The sequence below is a fragment of the Gopherus evgoodei genome, chromosome 8 (genome assembly GCF_007399415.2).
Source record: "Gopherus evgoodei ecotype Sinaloan lineage chromosome 8, rGopEvg1_v1.p, whole genome shotgun sequence".
Classification (NCBI taxonomy): Eukaryota; Metazoa; Chordata; order Testudines; family Testudinidae; genus Gopherus; species Gopherus evgoodei.
In genome coordinates, this window is record NC_044329.1 from 82,914,889 (window position 1) to 82,941,829 (window position 26,941).

Here is a 26,941-nt window from a genome sequence, read left to right on the forward strand (position 1 = left end):
TCAAGTACCCAGCACAATACACATGCAAATAAAGTGGTTTTTCTGGTTTACTTTACATTTAAAAGATTAGCTAGAGGAAGAAAAAAAAAGTCACTGTTGCTAGGCAGACCCTAGAAGACAACACAGCCAGCAGTTCAGACAATAAACACTGGAGGGCACCCCAACACAAGAAAACAGGAACCAGAATGTCACGAAAACCAGAAGCAGTACAGCTGGAAGCAATGGAAAAACAGATAGAACTACTAAGAACACAAATGGCCAGAGATGAGGCAACTCACAAACAAGAGGTGGAAAGGCTACAAAAACAAGAAGATGCCAAAAATGCAGCCCACCACAGAAAACTACAAGAAGAAGAGGCAGCCTACCGCCGAGAAATGGAGAAACAACAATAAGAAAGTGAAGAGAGGGAAAAACAGAGAAAACATGAACTGGAGTTAGCGCAGGCTGGGCAGCATGCTCCAGCCAATCCTAACAACCCTTCACCAATACTTGTTCCACAGCACAGGAAGTTTCCCACCTACAAGGCAGGTGATGACACCGAGGCCTTCTTGGAAAATTTTGAAAGAGCCTGCCTTGGATACAGCATCTCTGAAGACCAGTACATGGTAGAATTGAGGCTACAGCTCAGTGGACCCTTAGCAGAGGAGGCAGCTGAAATGCCTAAGGAGAAAATGAACGACTATAAACTTTTTCAAACCAAGACCAGATACAGAATGGGGATAACCCCGGATCATGCCCGTCGGTGTTTCAGAACCCCAAAGTGGAAACCAGATGTGTCATTTCCCAAACACACCTACTACGTTGGAAAGAATTATGAGGTCTGGATATCAGGAACCAAGGTTAAATCCATAGACGAACTGCACCTCCTCATACAAATGGAACAGTTCTTGGATGGTGTTCCTGAGGACATAACACAATACATACAAGATGGAAAACCCCAAAATCTCACCGAGGCGGGGGAAATTGGAGCCAGATGGATGGAAGTGGCAGAAAGCAAGAAAGCTACTGTCAAGGGGAACGAATACCCCAGAGGGCACACCGACAATAAACCCTAAACCGAGGGCAGCCAAAGACCCCACCTACAACCCAAGGAAAGCCACAGACACCCTATTCTTCCACCTCACCAGTCTCCAGTAACTCACCTCGACCCAGTGACTAGTCAGCTGGAAGATGCTTTAAGTGTAATGAACTGGGACATATCAAGGCCAACTGCCCAAAGAACGCCAGCCGAGTGCAGTTCATTACACCACCATCACACCAAAGATCCCCAGGCCCAGAAGCCTCTCAGATACCCTTAGAGCGAAGGGAAATTTTGAGAGTGGGCGGAAAGAAGGTTACTGCATGGAGAGACATGGGGGCACAAGTGTCAGCTATCCACCAATCCTTCGTCGACCCCAAATTCATCAACCCAAAGGACCAAGTGACAATTTACCCCTTCACGTCACAAGCTGTAGACTTGCCTACAGCTAAACTGCCTGTCCAGTACAAAGGCTGGTCAGGAATGTGGACTTTTGCAGTCTATGACAATTATTCCATCCCCATGCTACTGGGGGAAGACTTGGCCAACCAGGTGAAGCGGGCCAAGAGAGTGGGAATGGTTACACGCAGCCAAACCAGGCAAGCTTCCAGATCCATTCCTGTTCCTGAGCCGTCCACAGACGCCCCGTCTGTGTTACCAGAGACCCAGACAGAGGTAGTGGACCCGGATTCCATGCCAACCACTGAAACAGCCACAGCACCTCCAGTCCCAGGCCCGGAACTGGAACAGCAACCAGCACCAGCAATTGCAACCACAGCTTCAAACTCAACGCCAGAGGGCGCCAGCGAGCCAGAACTGGCAGAAGCGACAGACAGCCATACCCAAAAGGCTCAGCCAGAGCCTGAAATACCCTCAGGTACTCCAGCAGAGAGCGGTTCACCAGCAACGGAAACAACCCCATCACCTACATCGCTTCCAGAGGGACCAAGTCCAAGTCCACAGTCTGAGGAAGAACTGGTGACCCCAGCCTCAAGGGAACAGTTCCAGACTGAGCAGGAAGCAGATGACAGTCTTCAGAAAGCTTGGGCGGCAGCACGGAGCACCCCACCGCCTCTCAGCTCTTCTCACCGATCCCGGTTTGTTATAGACCAAGGACTTTTATACAAGGAGATTCTTTCTGGTGGACACCGGGAAGAATGGCAGCCGCAAAAACAGTTGGTGGTTCCAACTAAGTACCGGGGGAAGCTCTTAAGCTTAGCCCATGATCATCCCAGTGGCCATGCTGTGGTGAACAGAACCAAAGACAGATTGGGGAAGTCCTTCCACTGGGAGGGGATGGGCAAGGACGTTCCCAAGTATGTCCGGTCTTGTGAGGTATGCCAAAGAGTGGGAAAACCCCAAGACCAGGTCAAGGCCCCTCTCCAGCCACTCCCCATAATTGAGGTCCCATTTCAGCGAGTAGCTGTGGATATTCTGGGTCCTTTCCCAAAAAAGATGCCCAGAGGAAAGCAGTACGTACTGACTTTAGTGGACTTTGCTACCCGATGGCTGGAAGCAGTAGCTCTAGGCAACACCAGGGCTACCGCTGTGTGTCAGGCCCTAACAGACATTTTTGCCAGGGTAGGTTGGCCCTCCGACATCTTTACAGATTCAGGATCTAATTTCCTGGCAGGGACCATGCAAAAACTGTGGGAAACTCATGGGGTGAACCACTTGGTTGCCACCCCGTACCACCATCAAACCAATGGCCTGGTGGAAAGGTTTAATGGAACTTTGGGGGCCATGATACGTAACTTTGTCAACGAACACTCTAATAATTGGGACCTAGTGTTGCAGCAGTTGATGTTTGCCTACAGGGCTGTACCACATCCCAGTTTAGGGTTTTCACCATTTGAACTTGTGTATGGCCACGAGGTTAAGGGGCCATTAGAGTTGGTGAAGCAGCAATGGGAGGGGTTTACACCTTCTCCAGGGACTAACATTCTGGACTTTGTAGGCAACCTACAAAACACCCTCCGACACTCTTTAGCCCTTGCTAAAGAAAACCTAAAGGATGCTCAGGAAGAGCAAAAGGCCTGGTATGACAAACATACCAGAGAATGTTCCTTCAAGGTAGGAGACCAGGTTATGGTCTTGAAGGCGCAACAGGCCCATAAGATGGAAGCATCATGGGAAGGGCCATTCACGGTCCAAGAGCGCCTGGGACCTGTTAACTACCTCATAGCATTTCCTAATTCCTCTATAAAACCCAGAGTGCACCATGTTAATTCTCTCAAGCCTTTCTATTCCAGAGACTTACAGGTTTGTCAGTTTACAGTCCAGGGAGAAGATGCTGAGTGGCCTGAAGGTGTCTACTACGAAGAGAAAAAAGACGGTGGTGTGGAAGAGGTGAACCTCTCAACCACCCTGAAATGTCTGCAGCGGCGACAAATCAAGGAGCTGTGCACTAGCTTTGCCCCATTATTCTCAGCCACCCCAGGACGGACTGAACGGGCATACCACTCCATTGACACAGGTAATGCTCACCCAATTAGAACCCCACCCTACCGGGTGTCTCCTCATGCCCAAGCTGCTATAGAACGGGAGAGCCAGAACATGCTACAGATGGGTATATTCCGCTCATCTACCAGTGCATGGGCATCTCCAGTGGTTCTGGTACCCAAACCAGATGGGGAAATATGCTTTTGTGTGGACTACCATAAGCTAAATGCGGTAACTTGTCCGGACAACTATCCAATGCCACGCATCGATGAGCTATTGGAGAAGTTGGGACGTGCCCAGTTCATCTCTACAATAGACTTAACCAAGGGGTACTGTCAAGTACCACTAGATGAACCTGCCAAGGAAAGGTCAGCATTCGTCACCCATGCGGGGGTGTATGAATTTAATGTTCTTCCTTTTGGGCTGCGAAATGCACCCGCCACCTTCCAGAGGCTGGTAGATGGTCTACTAGCAGGACTGGGCGAATATGCAGTTGCCTACCTCGATGATGTAGCCATTTTTTCGGACTCCTGGCCCAAACACCTGGATAAGGTCTTTGAGCGCATCAGGCAGGCAAGACTAACTGTTAAGGCCAAAAAGTGTCAAATAGGCCAAAACAGAGTGACTTACCTGGGACACCAGGTGGGTCGAGGAACCATAAACCCCCTACAGGCCAAGGTGGATGCTATCCAAAAGTGGCCTGTCCCAAAGTCAAAGAAACAGGTCCAATCCTTCTTAGGCTTGGCCGGGTACTACAGGCGATTTGTACCACACTACAGCCAAATCGCTTCCCCACTGACCGACCTGACCAAAAAGACCCAGCCAAATGCAGTTAAGTGGACTAATGAGTGTCAAAAGACCTTTACCCAACTTAAGGCAACGCTCATGTCTGACCCTGTGCTAATGGCCCGGACTTTGACAAGCCATTCCTCGTAACCACAGATGCATCTGAGCGTGGTATAGGAGCAGTTCTCATGCAGGAAGCAACGGATCACAACTTCCATCCTGTCGTATTTCTCAGCAAGAAACTGTCTGAGAGGGAAAGTCACTGGTCAGTCAGTGAAAAGAAATGCTATGCCATTGTGTACGCCCTGGAAAAGCTACGCCCATATGTTTGGGGACGGCGGTTCCAGCTACAAACTGACCATGCTGCGCTAAAGTGGCTTCATACTGCCAAGGGGAACAACAAGAAACTTCTTCGTTGGAGTTTAGCTCTCCAAGATTTTTATTTTGAAATACAGCACATCTCAGGAGCTTCTAACAAAGTAGCTGATGCACTCTCTCGTGAGAGTTTCCCAGAATCCAGTAGTTAAAAAAGTGTTCTTAAAATGTAAAAGTCTGTTAGTTACATGTGTTGTATTAATCTGTTTATTTTAAAGTTCTAGAGGAAATCGCCACCAGTGAGGTTCCCCACTGTCTGCAATTTGAGGGGCGTGTCATAAACAGATAGCTAAAGGTTAATGTCTCTTTCACCTGGAAAGGGGTAACAAAAAACACCTGACCAGAGGACCAATCAGGAAACAAGACTTTTTCAAATCTGGGTGGAGGGAAGTTTTGGGTGTGAGTTCTTTGTTCTTTGTCTTGTATCTGTGCCCTCTCGGCTCTGAGAGTGATTTTTCTATCTCCAGGCTTTCTAATCTTCTGTTTCCAAGTTGAAAGTACAAGGATAGTAAGATAATAGGTTTATATTGTTTTTCTTTTGTATTTACATGTGTGTAGTTGCTGGAATGTTTTAAATTGTATTCTTTTTGGATAAGGCTGTTTATTCATTTTTTTCCTTTAAGCAATTGACCCTGTATATTGTCACCTTAATACAGAGATATTTTATGTCCTTTTTCATTCTTTTTATATAAAGCTTTCTTTTTAAGAGCTGTTGGAGTTTTTCTTTAGTGGAGACTCCAGGGAATTGAGTCTGCAGCTCACCAGGGAATTGGTGGGAGGAAGAAGTCAGGGGGAAAATCTCTTTGTGTTAGATTTACTAAGCCTGACTTTGCATATCCTCTGGGTGAGGGGGAAGAGAGATTAGCTCTCTCGGTGCTTGTCTTTCAAGGACTTGAAACAGGGATGGTAGAATCCCTTTGTTTAGATTCACGGAGCTTGCTTCTGTATATCTCTCCAGGAACCCAGGGAGGGAACACCTGGAGGGGAGGAGGGGGAAGGGAAATGGTTTATCCCCCTTTGTTGTGAGACTCAAGGAATCTGAGTCTTGGGGTCCCCCAGGGAAGGTTTTGGGGAGACCACGGTGAGCTAGGCACTGTATAATTCCTGGCTGATGGCAGCAATTACCAGGTCCAAGCTGGTAACTAAGCATGGAGGTTTTCATGCTAACACCCATATTTTGGACACTAAGGTCCAGATCTGGGAAGAAATGTTATGACAGCCTGGACGTTTTGTTTACCTGGAGTGTTCACAGGCATGGAGCCCCTCAGCTCCCAGTGGCCGCAGTTCACCGTTCCCAGCCAATGGGAGCTGCGGGATGTGGCACCACTTCCCGCAGCTCCCATTGGCTGGGAATGGTGAACTGTGGCCACAAAGAGCTGAGGGGCTCCATGCCTGTGAACACTCCAGGTTAACAAAATGACAATGTATTAGATATTCAATTCAATGATTCCATACAGTTTAAAATCATCAAATTTTGGTGTAGACCCGTTTATAAGCTGACCCCACTCTTTGATGTGTCAGTTTTTTACCAAAAATATTCAGCTTCTGAATGAGTATATATGGTAATTACTTTGTGGCATCCTAAGAAATTGTCAGGTATCTAAGATTTTCTCCAAAGATATGCTTTCTGTTGCCCTGGTCTGTGCTGGCTACCTGCCAGTACAATCTTGGCACTACTGCAAACTCTCTAACATGATTAGAACCACTGCAAGGTGTGTAATTAATTTTCAAGCTGTACAGTGCACTCAGGTTTATGCTTTTGGTTCCAATTTTTAAAACACTTCCAAGGAAATCTCCAGCTTTTTTGTATTATCTTTAGAAACTGAGCCAAGATGTGTCTATTCTTAACATTTGCTACTAATATGCTCAGTAAACAGAGAGTGGGAGAGCTGGAAAAGGAAATCTAATATTGTGAATACCCATTTGTTTCAATTGCTGTCTTTTAATTTTATTTGTAGCTGTGCCTCCACTCCCTTAACCTTGGCAGAAATCCTTAGCCTCCACTGGCCACTCCCAATGTCATTGAAACCACTTAATAGTTAAAAAGCCTCAGCTTTATTTACATAATGCAAACACAAATTACATAGCACAAAGTACCCTCTGCCAAAATACGATGGAAAATGTTAATCTCTCCCCAGTCAGGGGTAATAGCTTGGTCCCACTGTTGGATACCAAACAAATTCAGCCAGAGGCCTACTCTCTCATTTCTATTAATTGATCAGAATATATTCATCCTCTGGGAGGAAATAGGCTTTTATTCCCCACTCAGGGCCAAAAGTAGTTTGTACAGCAAGGATCCTTCTGAAGTGACCCACACAGTTGTAGCAGCAATCTCGTGAGTGCTACATGTTAATGGATTACAACATTTTTCTCTCTTCCACTATAATGCAATCCTAGTTTAAATCATTTCTGTGTAGCTGCAGCTTCTTGATCAACAGAAGGGATGGGGGCAGGATGGGGACTTTTTAGCCTAAGAGCTAAACGATGGAGAGCACTGGCACTTTTGTCCTGTTGATTCCCCTCCCTTACCTGGCCTATTTCTCCTTTGCATGGTCAGAGTGCTTCTGCATGGTTTACCTCCTTTATGCCCTTTATGAGTAAACTCAGCAGAGGAAGAGGAGTACAAATGTTGTCATTGAGCTGCCACCCTTTGTCCCTCTGGGGAAATCTTTATTTTCTTCTTCCTCTGACTGTCCTGTGGCACAGATATCTGCAACTGAGGGCTATCCCATTCCTTCTAAGCCAGCCTCATTACTGCGTGGTGGGTGGGGCACCCTGATGGAATGGCAGCAGCTCTCCTCCTCACGTATCAAATGCAGCATATCCACAATACGCTCAATATCTCCGCTGTCAGACTTACCTCTCTGCCTAACTGGAGGTTCTCTTATTGTACTTGGTGAGCTGTTGCTTTGCTAATATGCTGGTCATCTGTCTTTAACAAAATTCTACCTTGTCTTTTCAATAATGCAATTTATGCCACAGGGTAAAGCATTGTAGCATGAGAGGTTAACAGAAAAAAGTGCAGCATGTTTTATCTAATTTAAAAGAAGTATTTTAAAGGAGGGTACTGTGGTGCTATGTAAGTAATCCATGACCTCTTGCCAGCTTGAAAGTGGCAGATTAGTAGTGAGGATGTGAATTTAGAGTAAGTGGGGATTCTGCTTTCAGTCTGTTGGAAAATGGAGAGAGGACAGGAATTGGGAACTGTTCCATTTTGTAAATTAGCTGCTCCATGTTTTACGTTTTGGGAGCTTGTTGGAGTGTAAAATGTTGTGAGAGTGTTCTCACCAAGTCGTAATCCCACTGTAGTACTGGGAATAAATGTACATGGACAGTTCTCAATCTCCATGCTATACAGCAGCAGGAGTTATGGCTGGGGAGAGTTCTTGGCAACATGCCTACATTGGGGTCATTCTATCGAAGCCAGGGGAGTGTAAGGCCAGAACCAAAGTGGAAGCATGGGTCCTCTCTGCCTCAATTCCTGTCAAATTTGGGAGTGGGACTTTTGCAAAGAGGGCAACTCCCCCCCCCCATAGGATAATGAAGTGCATGGTGTGTGGGGGTGTCTCTATGAAGGAATCATCACACAGATTCCTCCCCTCATAGCACTTCCAGCGGGTGAACCGAGTGAGGAGACAAGCTGGGTCTCAGGTTTTAAAAAACAACTTGGGGATTGTTTTGTTCATTAGTTTAGCTGACTTTAGTCAGGTTTCTGCTCTCCATTTAAATAATTGACTGATGTATCTTACTTTGGAATTTAGTGACCTAACAGTATACAGTACATTTATTCTGTGAAATATAATTGTATTCAGATGCTGGTATTGGTATTAGTGTGTGTGTGTGTCTATATGCTATATATGCATATGAATGAAATAAAACAATAATACATCCCTCCCCTTTTTGTTTCTTTTGCAGGCATAGATGTTCTTCACCAGTTAGGCCTTGGTGGGAAAGACACACAACATCCATCAACAGTGTCTACAATGCCCTTGTCGTCTGTTCCATTACCTCAGGGGGTTCACTTAACAGCATCAGGCATTGTTTTAACCGGAGATGCTCACATTGAATCCCCTATCACTCAAGTCATACCACCAAGTCTAGGAAATCAGTTCACATTATTGATTGGGCTACACTCTTATAGAGTAAACAATGCTTTTCTTTTCAGTATTAGAAACAAAAACAGACTGCAGTTTGGTGTACAGTTGCTACCAAGGAAGGTAGTGGTATATACTGGAGGGAAGCAGTCTGTATATTTTGATTACAGTATTCATGATGAACAATGGCATTCGTTTGCTATTGATATTAGAGACAAGACAGTGTCAGTGTTTGCTGAGTGTGGAAAGAAATATTACAGCAGGGAAATACTTTCTAAAGTACAGATATTTGATTTGGATGGTTTGTTTACCTTAGGACGGATGAACTCTCAGTCTGTCAGCTTCGAAGGAGTAATATGTCAACTGGATATTATCCCCTCTGCACAAGCCTCTGCAAACTATTGTAAATATGTAAAACAGCAATGTCGCCACGCTGAAACATACCGATCTCTGCCAGCACCTCCCGACACATCAGCTGGGGTGTCTGTAAACTTTCCGAGCAAACAGTTTGGTGACAACAACCAATCTGAACATAAATCATGGTACTCACAAAAAGAAGCATTAAGCCTTCCTAGTAACAACACTGCACCAATCCATACCCTACCTGAATCCTTAGCATTAAGAACTGTTACTCCATCGGAGCTTGTAAAATCTGAATCTCAGTCCACAACAATTAGACCTGAAGCAAATGTCCAGGAAAACTTCAGTCTGTCAATTAATCAACAGGGCTTGATCAAAAAGAGGAATAGCACCAAAAAAAACCTGGGATCATCTCAAAATAGTTCAGATAATGCCACAGAAGATGCAGGCAGAAAAAGTGAGCTCTTCCTCATTTCTCATGTAAAACAGAGTAAGATCAAAGATGCGAAAACACAAGTAAAGGCCAAGCAGCATTCAGACGAACCCCTGGAAATGCAGCAAATCTTGAACACCACACTATACAGGGCTACCGTAGACCTGTCTTTGGATAATCAGCTCAATCCATGGGAGGAAGGTGCATTTGATGCTGACGAGACTTATGATGCAGAAAACGGTTATGAAATTGATGTTGAAAGTTACAGTTATGATTATGAAGATCTTAACAAAATGTTTGAAATGGAGAATACAAGAGGGCCAAAAGGGGAAACCGGACCTCCAGTAAGTTGTCTTTATTATAAACATTAATATACTATAGTAACACACATTTAACAGAAGGGTCTGAAAGAAGCCCTGAAAAGTATGTCAAAACTGAGACAGAAACTTCTTAATGTGCTGCATAAATGTGTGGTTGCCATCAGATGTGCTGTCCAGAATGTAATTTTGGCATAAATGTATTTTTTTAATACACTGACAGAGTATGAAGACGCTCAGTTCTGGTAAAATGATAAGCAAACCAGATATATTGCCTTTTTTATTTGAAATGCAGCAAGATATTTATAACTGCACTAGATATAAATAGCTACTTAATAAAATCATAGGATTAATGCCTATAGTACATAAGTGTTAAGACTAAAGCATGACCAAAATGGATAAAATGAGCCAAAGAAAATAAAAGAATTTGTTGTAAGAATGATATAAGATTCTCAGATGAGCAGCACTCTTAGGGTATGTCTACACTGCAGTTAGACACCCATGGCTGGCCCATGCCAGCTGACTTTGGCTAAGGGGCTGTTTAGTTGCAGTGTAGACATTTGGGCTTGGGCTGCAGCCTGAGCTCTGGACCCTCCCATCTTGCAGGGTCCTGGATCCCTGGCTCCAGCCTGAGCCTGAATGTCTGCACCACAATTAAACAGCCCCTTAACCCAAGCCCCGCAAGCCCAAGTCAGCTGGCATGAGCCAGCCACAGGTTTTTAATTGCACTGTAGACATACGCTTAAAGGTTATAATCACATGATGGAAAACAGTTTATTCAGGTAGAAAATATTTGCATGAGACAGAACACAAAATCTAAATCAGGAACTCCATTCCTGTGGGATCTGAGTATAACCATATATTTAGAGCATTCTGACATTAATTAAAATTCTAATTATTGAGGCCACTCTGTAGCCCAAGCCCCTAGGGCAGGGGTTCCCAAACTTGGTTCATGGCTTGTTCAGGGTAAGCCTCTGGCGGGTCCGAGATGCTTTCTTTACTTGAGCGTCAGCAGGTACAGCTGCTCGCAGCTCCGCTTGTCCAAGGTATGGTGAACCACAGTCCCTTGCTTTGCAGTTCCATCACAAAATGCATTTCATTAATTATTGTGATAAGCAACTTCTGAAATGTATGAAAATTCATGTTTGTATTTCTTTGCTGTGAACTTAATTGTCCTCTTATTTTATATGTGCAATATCCAAACACCTTCCTAATATATGCAGATAGAAACTAATTTATGTGAGATTGCAGGCAGACTGTAGAATGTTTCCCAACATGCTTAACTTGAGTAATATGATAGTTGATTCTTATTTGAGTTTCTGGTTGAGCTCCAGAAACCATAGCAGGGAGTAGATAATTCCACTTGTGCTCCTCTGTGTGTTTGTGGTTATTACTGGAAAGTTATTTGATATATGTCAGGCAGCCCCTAATATGTTTGAATAAATCCATAAATTTAGTGTGTGTATTCTCTCTCAGCGCAGCAAACATCTTTTCATAAAACTAGTCATCAGCAACTAAAAATCCTATCTCAGAGCCCAATTTCTACTTTAAACAAGATCCAGATGCTAAGGGTTAGAGAGACAAATGAGAAACGATGTGTTAAAAATGTAATTTAAAGATAATTCATGAGTGGTCTCGCTTGCTTGCCCTGAATATGATGCCAGTCCTTCATTTTGTTGTTTTTTGCCCTTTGTAACAATATTTCTATAGTTATATCATTAAGTCCTTGGCTGTTATCAAGATGTTGTTAACTGTTGTTTTTAAAGATAAGGACATGTTATGACCACCAATAGATTGTGTTGAATTGGAAAGGATAATGCAAAAATTCCATAACAATTCAGTCAGTTAGAAAAATCAAATCTGTTCTTTCACAAATAGCACTGAAATCTTCATGGGACATATTATTTATTCTTGGTACTACAATAGCACCTGGGGGCCTCAACCACAATCAGGGCCCCATTGTGCTAGGTGCTGTTCATACATGTAGTAGGAGACAATCTGTGATTCAGAGGTCTTGCAATCTAAATAAAGAAGACAAAGGAAATGTTAATATCCCCACTTTATAGAAGGGGAACCGGAAAATGCAGAAAAATGAAGGGTCTGATCTAGTAATACACTTAGGTATGGGCTTAACCTTAAGCATGTGAGTACTCCAATTGAAATAAATGGAATCACTTGCATGCTTAAAGTTAAATGTGCTTGGAAATGGATCACTTGATGATTACTTGTTCTATTCATTCCCTCTGGGGCACCTGGCATTGGCTACTGTCGGAGGATGGGATGCTGGGCTGGATGGACCTTTGGTCTGACCCAGTGGGGCCGTTCTTATGTTTTTATGTTCTTTGTTGGGTCATAGATCCTAAGAATCTGTGGAAGAGTCAGGAATTTAACCTAGATCTCCTGAGCTCCAGTCCAATGCCTTCACCACAGGACCATCCTTCTTCTCTGTGGGCCACTGGCACATGGGGAAAGATGTAGAGTTTGCTGCCACAGCAGGAGCTCCTGAAGGGAGCCTAGCCTTCTCTACAATAAGTTTTTGGAGGTGACTTGTACCAATGGGATCTCTGGAGAAATACAGCCTGTAAATCCAGAAGAACACAGGGACTGTCACTCTGATTGGCCCCTATTTCATAGGGAATGTTCTTTGCTCCCTCTCTGAGTCTTGTGCACCTCTGAAGGAGCCAGTGATAATCTGGTTTTTATCTGTTCAGTCACATCACTCCATTTCCTCACTAAGGGTATATCTACACTACGAAATTAGGTCAAATTTATAGAAGTCAATTTTTTAGAAATCGATTTTATACAGTCGATTGTGTGTCGCCACTTAAGACCATTAAGTCAGCGGAGTGCATCCACAGTACCAAGGCTAGTGTTGACTTTTTGAGCATTGCACTGTGGGTAGCTATCCCACAGTTCCCTCAGTCTCCACTGCCCATTGGAATTCTGGGTTGAGCTCCCAATGCCTGATGGGGCAAAAACATTGTCGCAGGTGGTTATGGGTAAATGTTGTCAGCCCCCCACCCATGAAAGCAATGGCAATAAATCGTTTCTTGCCTTTTTTCCTGGGTTACCCGTGCAAACGGCTTACCACAGAAAGCTTGGAGCCCGCTCATCTCTCTGTCACCGTACATCTCCTCAGTGCTGGCAGATGTGGTACTTCATTGCTACACAGCAGCAGCTCATTGCCTTTTGGCAGCAGACGGTGCATTATGACTGGTAGCCATCGTCATTGTCTCCTGGGTGCTCTTTTAGCCAACCTCGGCGAGGTCAGTCGGGGTCACCTGGGCTGACATGTGTGCTCCTGGCCAGCCTCAGTGAGGTCGGTCAGGGGCACCTGGGCATAATGGGAGACGACGATGGCTAGCAGTCGTACTGCACCGTTTGCTGCCAGCCTAAGATGTATAAGAGAGATGGGGTGGATCAAAACAATAAAAAGACCAGATTTTTTTTTTGTATTCATTTTCTCCCCCTTTCCCCGCCTGCCATGAATTTTGAGCGTTGACCTGCTAAACCCAGGGTTTTGAGTTCAATGCTTGAGGGGGCCATTCTGTGTGACAACCCTGTAAGCCAACCCTGTAAGCCATGTCTTCAGTCGCCCCTCCCTCCATCAGAGCAACAGCAGACAATCGCTTCGTGCCTTTTTTCAGAGTAGACGCCATAGCACGGCAAGCATGGAGCCTGCTCAGATCATAGCCACAATTATGAGCACTGTAAAACCACAGGCATTATTCTGCAGTATATGCAGAACCAGAATCTGCAAAAGCAAAACCAGGCGAGGAGGCGATGGCAGCATGGTGACGAGAGTGATGAGGACATAGACATGGACACAGACTTCTCACAAAGTTTGGGCCCCAGCAGTGTGCACATCATGGTGTTAATGGGGCAGGCGCATGCCATGGAACACCGATTCTGGGCCCGGGAAACAAGCACAGACTGGTGGGACCGCATACTGTTGCATGTCTGGGACAATTCCCAGTGGCTGCGAAACTTTCATTTGCATAAGGACACTTTCATGGACCTTTGTGACTTGCTTTCCCCTGCCCTTAAACGCAAGAATACCAAGATGAGAGCAGTCCTCACAGTTGAGAAGTGAGTAGTGATAGCCCTGTGGAAGCTTGCAACACCAGACAGCTACCGGTCAGTTGGGCATCAATCTGGAGTGGGCAAATCTACTGTGGGGGCTGCTGTGATCCAAGTAGCCAACGCAATCAAAGAGCTGCTGATATCAAGGGTAGTGACTCTGGGACATGTGCAAGACATAGTGGATGGCTTTGCTGCAATGGGATTCCTTAACTGTGGTGGGGCGATAGATGGAACCCATATCCCTATCTTGGCACCGGAGCTCCAAGCCAATGAGTACATAAACCAAAAGGGGTACTTTTCAATGGTACTGCAAGCACTGGTGGATCACAAGGGACGTTTCACCAACATCAACATGGGATGGCCGTGAAAGGTACATGACGCTCACATCTTCAGGAACTCTGGTCTGTTTCAAAAGCTGCAGCAAGGGACTTTCTTCCCAGACCAGAAAATAAGCTTACCCCTTAATGCCATGGCTCATGAAGCCATACGCAGGCAGCCTGGACAGTAGTCAGGAGCTGATCAACTATAGGCTGAGCAAGTGCAGAATAGTGGTAGAATGTGCATTTGGATGTTTAAAAGTGTGCTGGCGCAGTTTACTGACTCGGATAGACCTCAACAAAACCAATATTCCCATTGTTATTACCTCTTGCTGTGGCACTCCACAATATCTGTTAGAGTAAGGGGGAGATGTTTATGGCGGAGTGGGAGGTTGAGGCAAATCATCTGGCCGCTGATTACATGCAGCCAGACACCAAGGCAGTTATCAGAGTACAGGAGGGCGTGCTGTGCATCAGAGAAGCTTTGAAAACCAGTTTCATGACTGGCCAGACTACGGTGTGAAAGTTCTGTTTGTTTCTCCTTGATGAAACACCTCCAACCCTTGGTTCACTCTACTTTCCTGTAAGTCCTCCCCTTTCCCCTTCGATCACCACTTGCAGAGGCAATAAAGTCATTGTTGCTTCACATTCATGCATTCTTTATTAATTCATCACACAAACAGGGGGATAACTGCCAAGGTAGCCCAGGAGGGGTGGGGAAGGAGGGAAGCACCGGCTGTGGTGGGGGAGGAGGGAAGGACAAGACCTCACTGCACTTTAAAACTTATTGAATGCCAGCTTTCTGTTGGTTGGGCAGTCGTCTGGGGTGGAATGGTTGGGTGCCCGAAGGCCCCCCCACCATGTTCTTGGGCATCTGGGTGAGGAGGCTATGGAACTTGGAGAGGAGGGTGGCTGGTTACACAGGAGCTGTAGCAGTGGTCTGTGCTCAAACTGCCTTTCCTGAACCTCAGCCATACGCTGGAGCATATCAGTTTGTTCCTCCAGTAGCCTCAGCATTGCCTCTTGCCTTCTGTCACCAAGCTGACGCCACCTATCATCTTCAGCGTGCCACCTGTCCTTGTGTTCATATTGTGCTTTCCTGGACTCTGACATTGTCTGCCTTCCGGCACTCTGGTGGGCTTTTTCAGTGTGGGAGGACTGCATGAGCTCAGAGAACATTTCATCGCGAGTGCATTTTTTTCACCTTCTAATCTTCGCTAGCCTATGGGAAGGAGAAGATAGTGTGAGTGTTGAAACATTTGCAGCTGGTGGAGGAAAAAAAAGGGAGAGTGGTAGTTAAAAAGACACATTTTAGAGAACAATGGGTAGACTCTTTCACGGTAAATCTTGCTGTTAACATTACATAGCACATGTGCTTTTGGTACAAGGTCGCATTTTGCCGCTTATTGAGTGTATGCCAGTTTGGTGTGAGAGATTTTTCACGGCTTGCAGGCAGCCATGGTAAGACACACAGTCTTTTGGCTTCTTTAACCTTCATAACATGTGGGAATGGTTTCAAACAGCAGTGCCCTCATTTCCCATACCAGGCAGCCATTGCGTTGGCCATTTAAAATGGGTTGGCCATTTAAAAGAAGGAGAGCCCTGCGGTTTTTGGGTTAATGTGCAGCGCGCACGCACACACACACACACACACACACACACACACAATTCTCTGGGATGATCGCTTTACCCCCCCCCCCACCACATGGCTAACTGTGGGGAACATTTCTGTTCAGCCACAGGCAAGCAGCTTAGCAGGAACAGGTACCTCTGAATGTCCCCTTAATAAAATCACCCTATTTCAACCAGGTGACCAGGAATGATATCACTCTCCTGAGAATAACACAGAGAGATAAAGAACTGATGTTGTTTGAATGCCAGCAAACACCAGGACCATACACTGCCATGTTTTGTTATGCAATGGTTCCAGACTACGTGCTACTGGCCTGACGTGGTAAAGTGTCCTACCATGGAGGATGGAATAAGGCTGCCCTCCTCAGAAACCTTTTGCAAAGGCTTTGGAGTACATCCAGGAGAGCTTTATGGAGATGTCCCTGGAGGATTTCCACTCCATCCCCAGACATGTTAGCAGACTTTTCCGGTAACTGTACTGGCCGCAAATGCCAGGGCAAATTAATGATTAAACACACTTTCTTTTAAACCATGTATAATATTTACAAAAGGTACATTCATCAGAGGTCCCTTCTCCACCTGGCAGATCTGGGAGGCAGCCTTGGGTGGGTTTGGGGGTACTGACTCCATGTCCAGGGTGAGAAACAGTTCCTGGCTTTTGAGGAAAACGGTTTCTCCACTTCCTTGCTATGAGCTATCTTCAACCTCCTCCTCATCATCTTCCTCATCCCCAAAACCCGCATTCCTGTTGCGTGCTACTCCATTGATGGAGTCAAAGCATAGGGGTGTGGTAGTGGTGGCTGCACCCCTTAGAATGTCATGCAGCTCATCATAGAAGTGGCATATCTGGGGCTCTGACCCGGAGTGGCCATTTGCCTCTCTGGTTTTTTGGTAGGCTTGCCTCAGCTCTTTAAGTTTCATGCGGCACTGCTGCGGGTCCCTGTTATAGCCTCTGTCCTTCATGCCCTTTGAGATTTTTTCAAATGTTTGGGCATTTTGTTTTTTTGAATGGAGTTCTGATACCATGGATTCGTCTCCCCATACAGCAATCAGATCTCATACCTTCCATCTGGTCCATGCTGGGGCTCTTTTACGATTCTGGGACTCCATCATGGTCACCTCTGCTGATGAGATCTACACTGAGCTGCAGATTGCCACGCTGGCCAAACAGGAAATGAGATTCAAAAGTTCACAGGACTTTTCCTGTCTAGCTGGCCAGTGCATCTGAGTTGAGAGTGCTGTCCAGAGCGGTCACAATGGAGCACTCTGGGATAGCTCCCAGAGGCCAATATCGTTGAATTGCGTCCACACTACCCCAAATTCGACCTGGCAAGGTTGATTTCAACACTAATCCCCTCATCGGGAGGTGTACAGAAATCGATTTTAACAGCCCTTTAAGCTGAAAACAACAGCTTTGTCGTGTGGACAGGTGCAGGGTTAAATCGATCTAAAGCTGCTAAATTCGACCTAAACTCATAGTGTAGGCCAGGGCTAAGTCTGCTCCCTTGAACAGTAATTCACCTCCAAGCCAACACTCGAATAGATTCATGTAAGCCCCACCCCTAAAATCTCATCACTGGAAAACCTGAGAAGCAGCAGCAAAGAACTTTCAAAGTTCCATCACAGTATGAAAATGCTGACGAGACATGGAAAAAAAGTATTTTTTCATTATGTCATGGCTGGTTTAAACCTTTTTTTCAAGGATTCAACACAGAAATAATTTTCAGTCTATTAGAGTTGACAAGCAATAACTCGCTTTTGTGGTTTTCCAAGTCCTCAACTTTGCTTTAGCTTTGTAATCATCCACCCTAACCAACTCTTGCCTAGTATAATTAGGGCCACCTAAATTCCATGATCCCACAGCTATGGAATTCACCCTTTGCTACAGAAATTTAAGCTTTCATTTATGGACGGTGTATGGTCAGGCACCCTTTTCTTTAGTATTTTTTATAAATCTCAATAAAATACATAACTGCTAGTGGGGTTTTTTTGTATTTATGATTGAAAAAATCCCCTTCCAAATATAGATGAGTATAAACTGGAGCAATGTTGTCTTCCTGACTAAGAACTATCTCATTCACCTCAATGAGCTGTTGTATTGCAGTAACCCCTAGGGGCCTCAGTCATGGACCAGGACCCCATTGCGTTAGGCAGTGTACAAACAGAGAACAAAAAGATGGTCCCTCCCCCAAAGAGGCTGTTGACTTGAAACATAAATATGACAATATAAGTAAATGTCGTCATTTTTAACTGTTCCACTGCTGGTCATTTTAATAGAAATTGAGCTAATGTGCTTATTGCACAATCTTAAGTCACCTACCTTGACTGTCCAAATACCTCACATCTTCAGTTTCAAAAACCTCCATCCTCATCTCTGCCAGCTTATTGAAAATTTAGGGCCAGAATACAATAAGCATAATTTAATAATAAAATAAATAATGGAAGATGTACTGTTATTATGTATTATTTATTTTCATACTTAATTAAACAAAGCGTAAATTTTTGAATTTACATGAAGCTGTGACAATTTCCAGTTCATTGCACTGGCTTGTGTTAGAAACCAAGGGATTTTGCTTTGAAATTCGGATCTGGTACACGATGCCTTGCATACAGTCCTCTGATGTTAATGGTACCACTTTAGCAATCCTGGACATTCTAGCTTGCCTAATTCGCCATGGAAGAGATTTCCAGAACTGTAAGAGAAGGAGATCAGTCACGCTATTGATTGGATACCCTCTGATTGTGGTTCATGATGCACTTCCATGCAATTTGTAGGGATTAGTGCTTGCCATTATTTTTGGCTGGAAATTTTGAAAACGAAGTGGCATAAAAATAATCCTACATAATGCTGAAAGATTCTTTTATTTCAGAACTATACATTGCTTTGTCAGCACTTAGGTGTTTTACAGGATTGGCTAGGAGGCATAGTTGAAGTCAAACATAAGTATGAATTCACTCACTTCTTAATTCTTCATTAAAAGGAAATGGCAGTGACTGGTTCCAACACCTTATTAAAAGAGAGAATCCTATCATTACTCTGCACATCAAACTTCCATTAAAGTCAGTAGGACTTCTGCGTGCTGAACTGTAACTGGACCACTATCTAGGATCTGATGCTGCAAATGCCAGCTACTGAGTCTAGTACTTACTACTGTAGAACTACACCTGCTATTAAGCACTGTATGTCTGATTCTGCACTAAAGCACTCAATCACAAAACTTCCCATTGGGACCCCAGATACTGCACCTCTGCGCCCATGAAGTCAGGGGACTCGTGGTGCAGGAGTTTGCCTTCATGAAGTCATTGGGGCCTGAGTGTTTGCAGGATTGGCCCCTAATTATTTGTGACTTTTGTAGTATTTCTCAACATCTGAAGGAAGCTTGCACAGTTTTTAGGTGCACAGTAAATTCAAGCATTTATTAGAAACATACATGAGGAGAATATACAAGAATTATTATTATGCCATTCCTATTAAACCAATTTATTATTTTCAGTTTGCATGTGTAGTACCATTTAGAAGGTCTTGTACAATTATTATGTTGTTTGATGTACCAGACAATGATTTGGTTCATCATATAAAATGTAATATGCTATGCAGTTGTTTAATGATTAGTTACAGTTTATAATTATTGGAGGAAAGATTATTGAAACAAACCACCAATTTCCCTAGGTTGTGAATGTATCAGATTGACTCTGGAATTATTGACTTCGTGACTTTCGTTGACTGTGTAGAAGCTCATGGGAGTCTCTGTGAGGGTATCTAGAATTAATTTTCTATGTCAGTATAAAAACAGAAGAAATAAGTTGGTTTGAAGCTGTAACTATTGTAACTACTTTCACAGGCAGTAGAATTCTGTGCAGTGGTGTAACTTCTTGCAAATAATTGAAAAATGATTATCGGCAAACTCTCCAATGGTCTGCACCAAATATACAATCAGTTAAGTTGTTGCTTTGGCTAAACAGGGCCATCAGTTTCCTAATACTGTTCCACTGTCAATTTGAAGTAGCAGCAGTTCAATTAAATCAATTAAGGAGTGTTTCTGTTGATAACTTAACCAACGGTCTAAACCATGTTTGCCTGAAACACACTACCCTAGTGGCAAGTGATTATGTTGAGAAAGGTTTAAGTGGCTTCTGCTGACTCAAGTAGCAGGTGGCACATTATCCCACCTGGATGTAAGGTAGGCGATAGTAAATATTTAGAGAGAAGCTCAATGCGGGGTGAGCTGAGCAGTTCTGAGGCAGAAAACTTAGGGGGGAGGTTTAAGTTCACACATCTTTATAAAGATTCTGGCTTGCTTAATGCAAGGTTCCAGGGATTGTTGGCAGTTGGTTTTGTCATAATGGTGGTGTCCATAGACCAGATCTTTATGCCCTATAAAAAAATTAATTCTTTTTATAGCATTATACCATTCATTGTCCTTAGACCAATAAAAGCAATTACTCATTATTTCATGAATTCATAAGTTGCCTAGTGCATAGCACATAGGTGCTATACAAAAGATGAAATGAAAAAGAAATCTTAAAAAATTATAAGTCAAACAGGCCCAAATACACATCCACCTGCACCAAACAAATCTGGAACAAGGATCACGAAGAGATGTAAATAGTCATTAGTATTTTCATAAGGGCAAAATAGAGATTCCAGCTATCAAAACACTTTATTTTAAAGCAAATATAATCAACATCTGAAACAGGGTGCAGAAAGAGCTTCACATTACAATTAAAAAGGCAATGTATCATAACTTCAAAATATTTTACTTGTCCACCTTTTATGAAGAAATGTAGTTGACTCTTTCCCTTGTGTAGCCCCAGGATAACTTTCTGTGCCTGGTGCATCGCCTAACTTCAGTGATTCAAAAAGGAAAGAATAGGAAACAGTTCCTCCAGATGTAACAAGATGTGAAAACTCCAGGCTTTTTTTAGTTATATTTTTGGAACTTTCCCTCAACAAGAATGCCAGGTCAAGCTCTGTGTGTCTGTCTGCTCTTTTTTTATTCTTGGAAGTGAAATGCACTCAAATGCCTTGTCTGTGCTAGAGCAATTTGGCATGCTAACCAGTGCTTGTGTGATGGCTGCCATTTTGGCTGACTCATCGGGGAGTGAACTGGGGACTTAAAAGAGCTAAAAATATGAGCTGCTATAGCATGAGCTATAGAGCCAAGGCCTATAGCTGCCAGTGTAACAGACTCATCCTCCTCAGATCAGGCACTCATCAGTGGGTCATGGGTTGGTCCCTGTAGCATGCCTGTAATGCACCATATGTCCACACCTAAAAGTGCACAGGCAATCACATTAGCACTAGACTTGCTTTAGGCAAGGTTAAACACCCTGTTGACTTCCACCATGCCAACCTCTACCTGTACAATGCTAAGGTGTATGAGTGTTGCTATAATTGTAATCCTGACTGCACACAGTTTTCTTTCTACTGTGTCACAGTGCACTGGCTGCTACTTAAATGGCCTTCTTGGTCTACTCTCTTCACTTCATGGGGGTTGAATTTGCTGGAAAACTACTACCTGTACAATTATCACTGTACGGGGGTTTGACCTCTTGTCCTATTATTACCCTGTATTCCCAGAAAGCCTTTTGAGGTCTCCTTGAAGCCACTATCTGCATTCTACTCCAGTAAAGACAATTGGTCTGTCATTGACTGATGTCCCTAGTCGATGTTGGCTTCTCTGCCAGTGAAGTTATCCTTCTATTTCAAAGGGCCATTTAGGGTACTGGGGTAAAAATCTGGGGATTGGTCCTGCTTTGAGCAGGGGGTTGGACTAGATGACCTCTTGAGGTCCCTTCCAACCCTGATATTCTATGATTAATTTTTCCTAAGATTTAACATTTTTATTCTAAATTTTAATCATAATAAAATTATGCACCAGAGGCTCATAAGAACCAATGGAAAGTTATGTGGATAGTGCTGTGCACAAACCATCTTTACATTTCCTAAACAGGTTGTTTATTGCCATATCAGCCACAGTAGTAATCCTGGTGCTATGCTTCATCTCTCCCCCTGATTTTAAATAATTTTGAACAGTGTCAAGCAGTACAGTCAGAGCTATTTAATGTATTTTACCCAGTGCACAAGCTGAGTAATTGAGTTGTATGTAGGAGATCTTGGGGTGATTTCGGGTTTTGGTTTAGGGAGTGGTAATGGAATCCTTCCCTCAGGATATTCCATGACTGGTAGTGCAGAGTTAGGGCTTGCAGTAGCCTCTGGCTTCACCTCCACCCCCCAATTTCTCACTCTGCATACTGGGAAGCAGAGGCAGTGACCACACCAGTGAAAAACTGACACACACACAGGGGGACTGCCTGTTTGAAGTCCTAACATCTTGCCACTCACCTGCCTCTGCTGTGAACAGGTATTGATTCTGCTACAGCCATGGCCCTCTTCACCTGCATGGAGATGGGAATTTGATTTGCTCTGAAAGGAGGAGGCCTGAATTCCACCCCATTACCATGCAACCTCACTGAAGTAGAAGTGATGGCTTGCAGTGCAGCACAAGCCAGTGCAGAATTTGTCCTAGAGTTCTCACCATAATTTGAGCTCAGATGAAACACTGCTTTTGCTTTCAGAAGTTAACAAGTCCACTACAAAAGGAAAGGGATCTTTTTTAGGGTGTAAACATAGGGGTGCCGGGGCTCGACCCTCTCCGGGGAGGAGGGGAGCCACGCCGGCCCACTCTACTCCGGTTGGCCGGGGAAGTTAGCCTGGCAGTCCTTGCAGTACTTGTCCGCCTGACGGGCAAGGGGCTCAGGCCCTTCGGCAGGGCGAGGCGCTGGTTCTTACATCAGGACAGATAGCAACACAGAATCAGTAAGCTCAGGCCTAGGTCAGGGCTGAGCAACAGTAGCAATTTTAAGGCTCAGCCCTAGGTCAGGGCAGGCAGCAAACGCTGAGTCAGTAGGCTCAGGCCTTTGGTCAGGGCTGAGCAACAGTACCAGGTTAGAGGCCCAGCCCTTGGGCAGGGTGGGCAGCAAATACTGAAGCAATAAGCTCAGTGTTAACAATTATTGGCCTCCTCAGGCCAGGGAGAAGGGGAGTCTGCCACCCCGGAGTGGAGTGGCAGGGGGGCGCAGGCCCTCCCACTCCACTGCGTCCCAGCCTGGGGCCCTAGCAGCGGCTGTCATTCTGCTGGTCAGTCAGTGGGGATCCTGACTGCAACACACTGACATAGGCTCCGGCAATTCCACAGCCTGACTGGGGTCGGCTGCCCCCGGGCTGCTTCCGTACTCCGCCTCGGGACCTACCTGGGTCCTAACGTCGGCCTCAGCGGGGTCCAAGAGCATAGGCTCATCACGACCGGGGCTGGGTGGTAGATCCGGGAGCTCTTCGGGATACTCGGGCCACGATAGCGCCGGCAGTTCCTCCGGGTAGCAGCAGGCGCGGGGAAGCCCTGGCGGCTCCTCTGGGTAGTAGGCGCGGGGAAGCTCCAGCAGCTCCTCCTGGTAGCGAGCGCAGGAAAGCTAGGCAGCTCCTCCTGGTAGCGAGCGCGGGGAAGCTCCGGCCAGTCCGGGTGGCTCCCTGGGTCATTGGCATCTCCCAGTTTTGAGCTCCCGGAGGGATGTCTGTTCCCTCCGTCCCCTGGGGCCTGACTGAGCTCTGAGGGCCGGCTTTTATAGTTCCGGGTCGCCGCCTGACCCTTTGAGGGGTGGGCTCGGAGCTCCGTAGCTCCACCCACTCTGGCTTCTGCCAGGGCTCGACCCACTCCGGGGAGGAGGGGAGCCACGCCGGCCCACTACATAGGGACAAAGCTATTACCTAGCTCAAACATGGTACTGTGCCTAATATTGTTACAATTATTTATGATCAAATCTATTTGCAAAGGCTACATCAGATCATAAAACAGTATATGAATTTATTTGGTAAAAATCAAAATGCTTTCTCTTTGAAAGAAGTTATATCACTTCAAAAATATGCCTGTAAAGCATCAAATAATGTGCTACCAGTGATTCCTCTGAGAAGTTCATAATTAGAAAGTCAAACAAGTCTTCAACCATGTCTGTGGTGTTTCTATTTCTTCGTCTTTCTTTTCTATGGGTTATTATTACTACTTAGTTTCTTATAATGATTAACTGTCTGAATTGCCTCAAATGATACATACATTGTTTGGGATGTAAACGCTTGAATTAGTATGCCTTGTTTTTAATTTAGTAAATTAACTGGTTTCTCTTTTTTTGAAATACATTGCATTTCCTTGTTTTTAGACTTTGAAATAGATTCCTCTTCCTATAATAAAAATAAATGTATTTAAGTTATGCACTAAACTGAGACTTACAAGCCTTATGTGTAACATAATTTTAACCATGTCTCCAATTGGGAGCCAGATTGGGGAAAAGCACATTGTATCTTTAGTTCTGAGCTTTGCTTTCAAAATGAGAAGGTTTTGTAATCAGAAAATCAGCTGGGTGGCTGTAGGAGGGCTAGTCAGATTATGACCTGCAGCACAATGACTGGTCTGCTCTTACCGTAACTGTTTCATTTTTGTCCCTGCAGGGTCCCCCCGGTCCTCCTGGTTTACCTGGTCTGTCAGGGAAGAGAGGTCCAAGGGTGAGTATAAGGACTATATTCTTCTATAGATGTATACCGGACATTGATAGTAAAACCAAACTTTGTATCATCATTTGACTGTAGAGTGTGTTCATATACTAGTCAGCAAGGAAGCTGTTGCTCTTTAATCTCAGCATATGATGGGCTAAAACAAACTAAGACAAGACAAATAAAATAACGTGTATTTTACAATAAATACCTAGAGGAGATATTCTGAGTAAATGTGTCCAAAAACTGCTATTGAGTTTGCAATATAACTGTTATGCTGCTACTTGTAGCATTTTTATTTATTTAGTTAGTTAGTTTGTTACTTAGTTTTTCAGTGTTGCCATCTGTAGCTGAGAAGGTCAGATTCATTTGCTTTTTGGAATGAAGGGGAGTGGGCTTCCCAGAATAGTGCATTCCACAGCTACAGACTGGAAAACAATGAAAGTGGAATTATCCTCTGCTGACTAGAAAGAAAATTGCTCTAAGGATCTGCTTTAGTTTCTTGGTTTACAGCAGCTCAATAAAAGCATAATTTCTGTGTCTGTAGCTTCTTCAAGTAACTTTTACCATAGCTAATACATCTTGATATATGTATATATATATATATATCTTGTGTGTGCACACATATATACTATAAAATCCTGAAGCCCCCTGGAAATGGCTGGGGAAGAATCAGGAATTTCTTACTGAAGGAAATCTGGGATTTTGGGCAACTGGAGAGGGTAGTTAAGGATTTGTGGGCTGGATGATCTAGAAGGCTGGGCAGACTGGAGGGCAGTGGGTAGTCATGGGTTTAGGAATGGAGTGTGGTGTCTGACAGGGTTAAGAGATGAGACGTAAGATTGCTATGATGGGTAGAAGTATTTGGCAGATGGTAGGATGGATCAGCTGATGTGAGGGAGGTATCTTAGGGAGGCGGGGTTTACTTGTGCTAGTGCTTGTGAACAAACATTTGAATACGCCATTGTTTGGTAGCATGTTGAAAACAAAATTTGCATATTGCACAGCTTTATGCTCCTTAATGCTGTCTCACATTTGAAATCGATGGCTGGGAAGGGGGATATCACCAGCTGATTGAATTAGGTTTATGAAGAAAGGATTTAAAGAAAGTGGTGATCAAGGGCATGAACCAAAAATGTTTATTGACACCAGGAAAACAAAACAAGTCAGACTGTATCTTCCCCAAATCCAGACCTTGTCTAACTTCATTTCCTGGATTCACTCCTGGGGTCCTCCCTCAAGTTATTCTTTTATGCTGGAGCTTTTGCTTATGATGACATGACACAATAGCAGCAGCTGCTGCTGCCATTTTTTATATATACTGCTTCTGTTCCAGGTTAATGCTGCACCTCCTGAAGGCCCCAGTCCTGTGCAGCAACTTCTCACCTGTGAGGAGTCCTTTTGGCTTCAGCAGGGCTACTCTGGCGCATAGATCTGTTCATGTTCAAGTTTCCAGGACTGGAGCCTAAATTAGTCACTTACTGGTGCCTAATAGTAATTACTGTCAGGCAGTGCTGATTGCCATAGTGATCAAGCAGCCAAGAGGTAAAGACACTGCTCTTTTCCCATCAGATATAGACATTTCTTTCTCTATAGACTCAAAAAGGGGGAAACGAGCTAAGGCTTTTTCCTTTCTTTAGAAGGCACTAGTCTCTCCTCCCAAGTTTAGGCGAACTGCAACCATACTGCATGAGCAAGTTATACAGCTGGTCTCTAAATACAGAAAAAAAAGGATAATTTCCTCTCATGCCTGGATAAAAATTAGAACAGAATGTTGCAGTAATTTGGGGGGGTGAAGGGAAGTATTTAATTACCGTTCATGAATCATCACCACTTGCCCGTCTTTGTCCTTCCCCAGCCCGCTCTGTCCCTTCACTTCCTCACAAGAAATTTTCCTAGTTCTGGGGAGGAACAAAAAACTAAAAATGGGTTGTTTAGTTTGGAGAAGAGAAGACTGAGAGGGGACATGATAACGGTTTTCAAGTACATAAAAGTTTGTTACAACAAGGAGGGAGAAGAATTGTTCTTCTTAACCTCTGAGGATAGGACAAGAAGCAATGGGCTTAAATTGCAGCAAGGGTGGTTTAGGTTGGACATTAGGAAAAACTTCCTGTCAGGGTGGTTAAGCTCTGGAATAAATTGCCTAGAGAGGTTCTGGAATCTCCATCATTGGAGATTTTTAAGAGCAGGTTAGACAAACACCTGTCAGGGATGGTCTAGATCATACTTAGTCCTGCCATGAGTGCAGGGGACTGGACTAGATGACCTCTCGAGGTCCCTTCCAGTTCTATGATTCTATGATTCTATCTGCACATTTACTGGAGAGAGAAAAAGAGGAAGAGAGAGGGTAAAATGTTGTATGATAGGGCAGTTCATTGAGGATACCCTCATTCTTGATTCCTTAAAAAGAGAGAGTCCAAATAAGCCACATGTTAAAAATGTAAAACCATCCTGTCACATGGCCAGTCAGAAAGCCCACCAGACTTGCTTGATTCCCTCTGATACCATTATAAAGGTAGAGGTGGGAGGTAGGAGTAAGGAT

General features: G+C 44.4%; 1 protein-coding gene across 1 annotated transcript in view; it reads left to right on the forward strand.

The window, feature by feature from the left end:
• The window catches only part of COL24A1 (collagen type XXIV alpha 1 chain), a 253,533-nt gene that overhangs the window by 27,933 nt on the left and 198,659 nt on the right, over positions 1 to 26,941 (forward strand). Inside the window, exons 3-4 of the mRNA XM_030572150.1 lie at positions 8,537 to 9,852; positions 24,358 to 24,411. Of these exons, the coding sequence (XP_030428010.1) occupies positions 8,537 to 9,852; positions 24,358 to 24,411 (1,370 nt within the window). The remainder of the gene's footprint in view (positions 1 to 8,536; positions 9,853 to 24,357; positions 24,412 to 26,941) is intronic.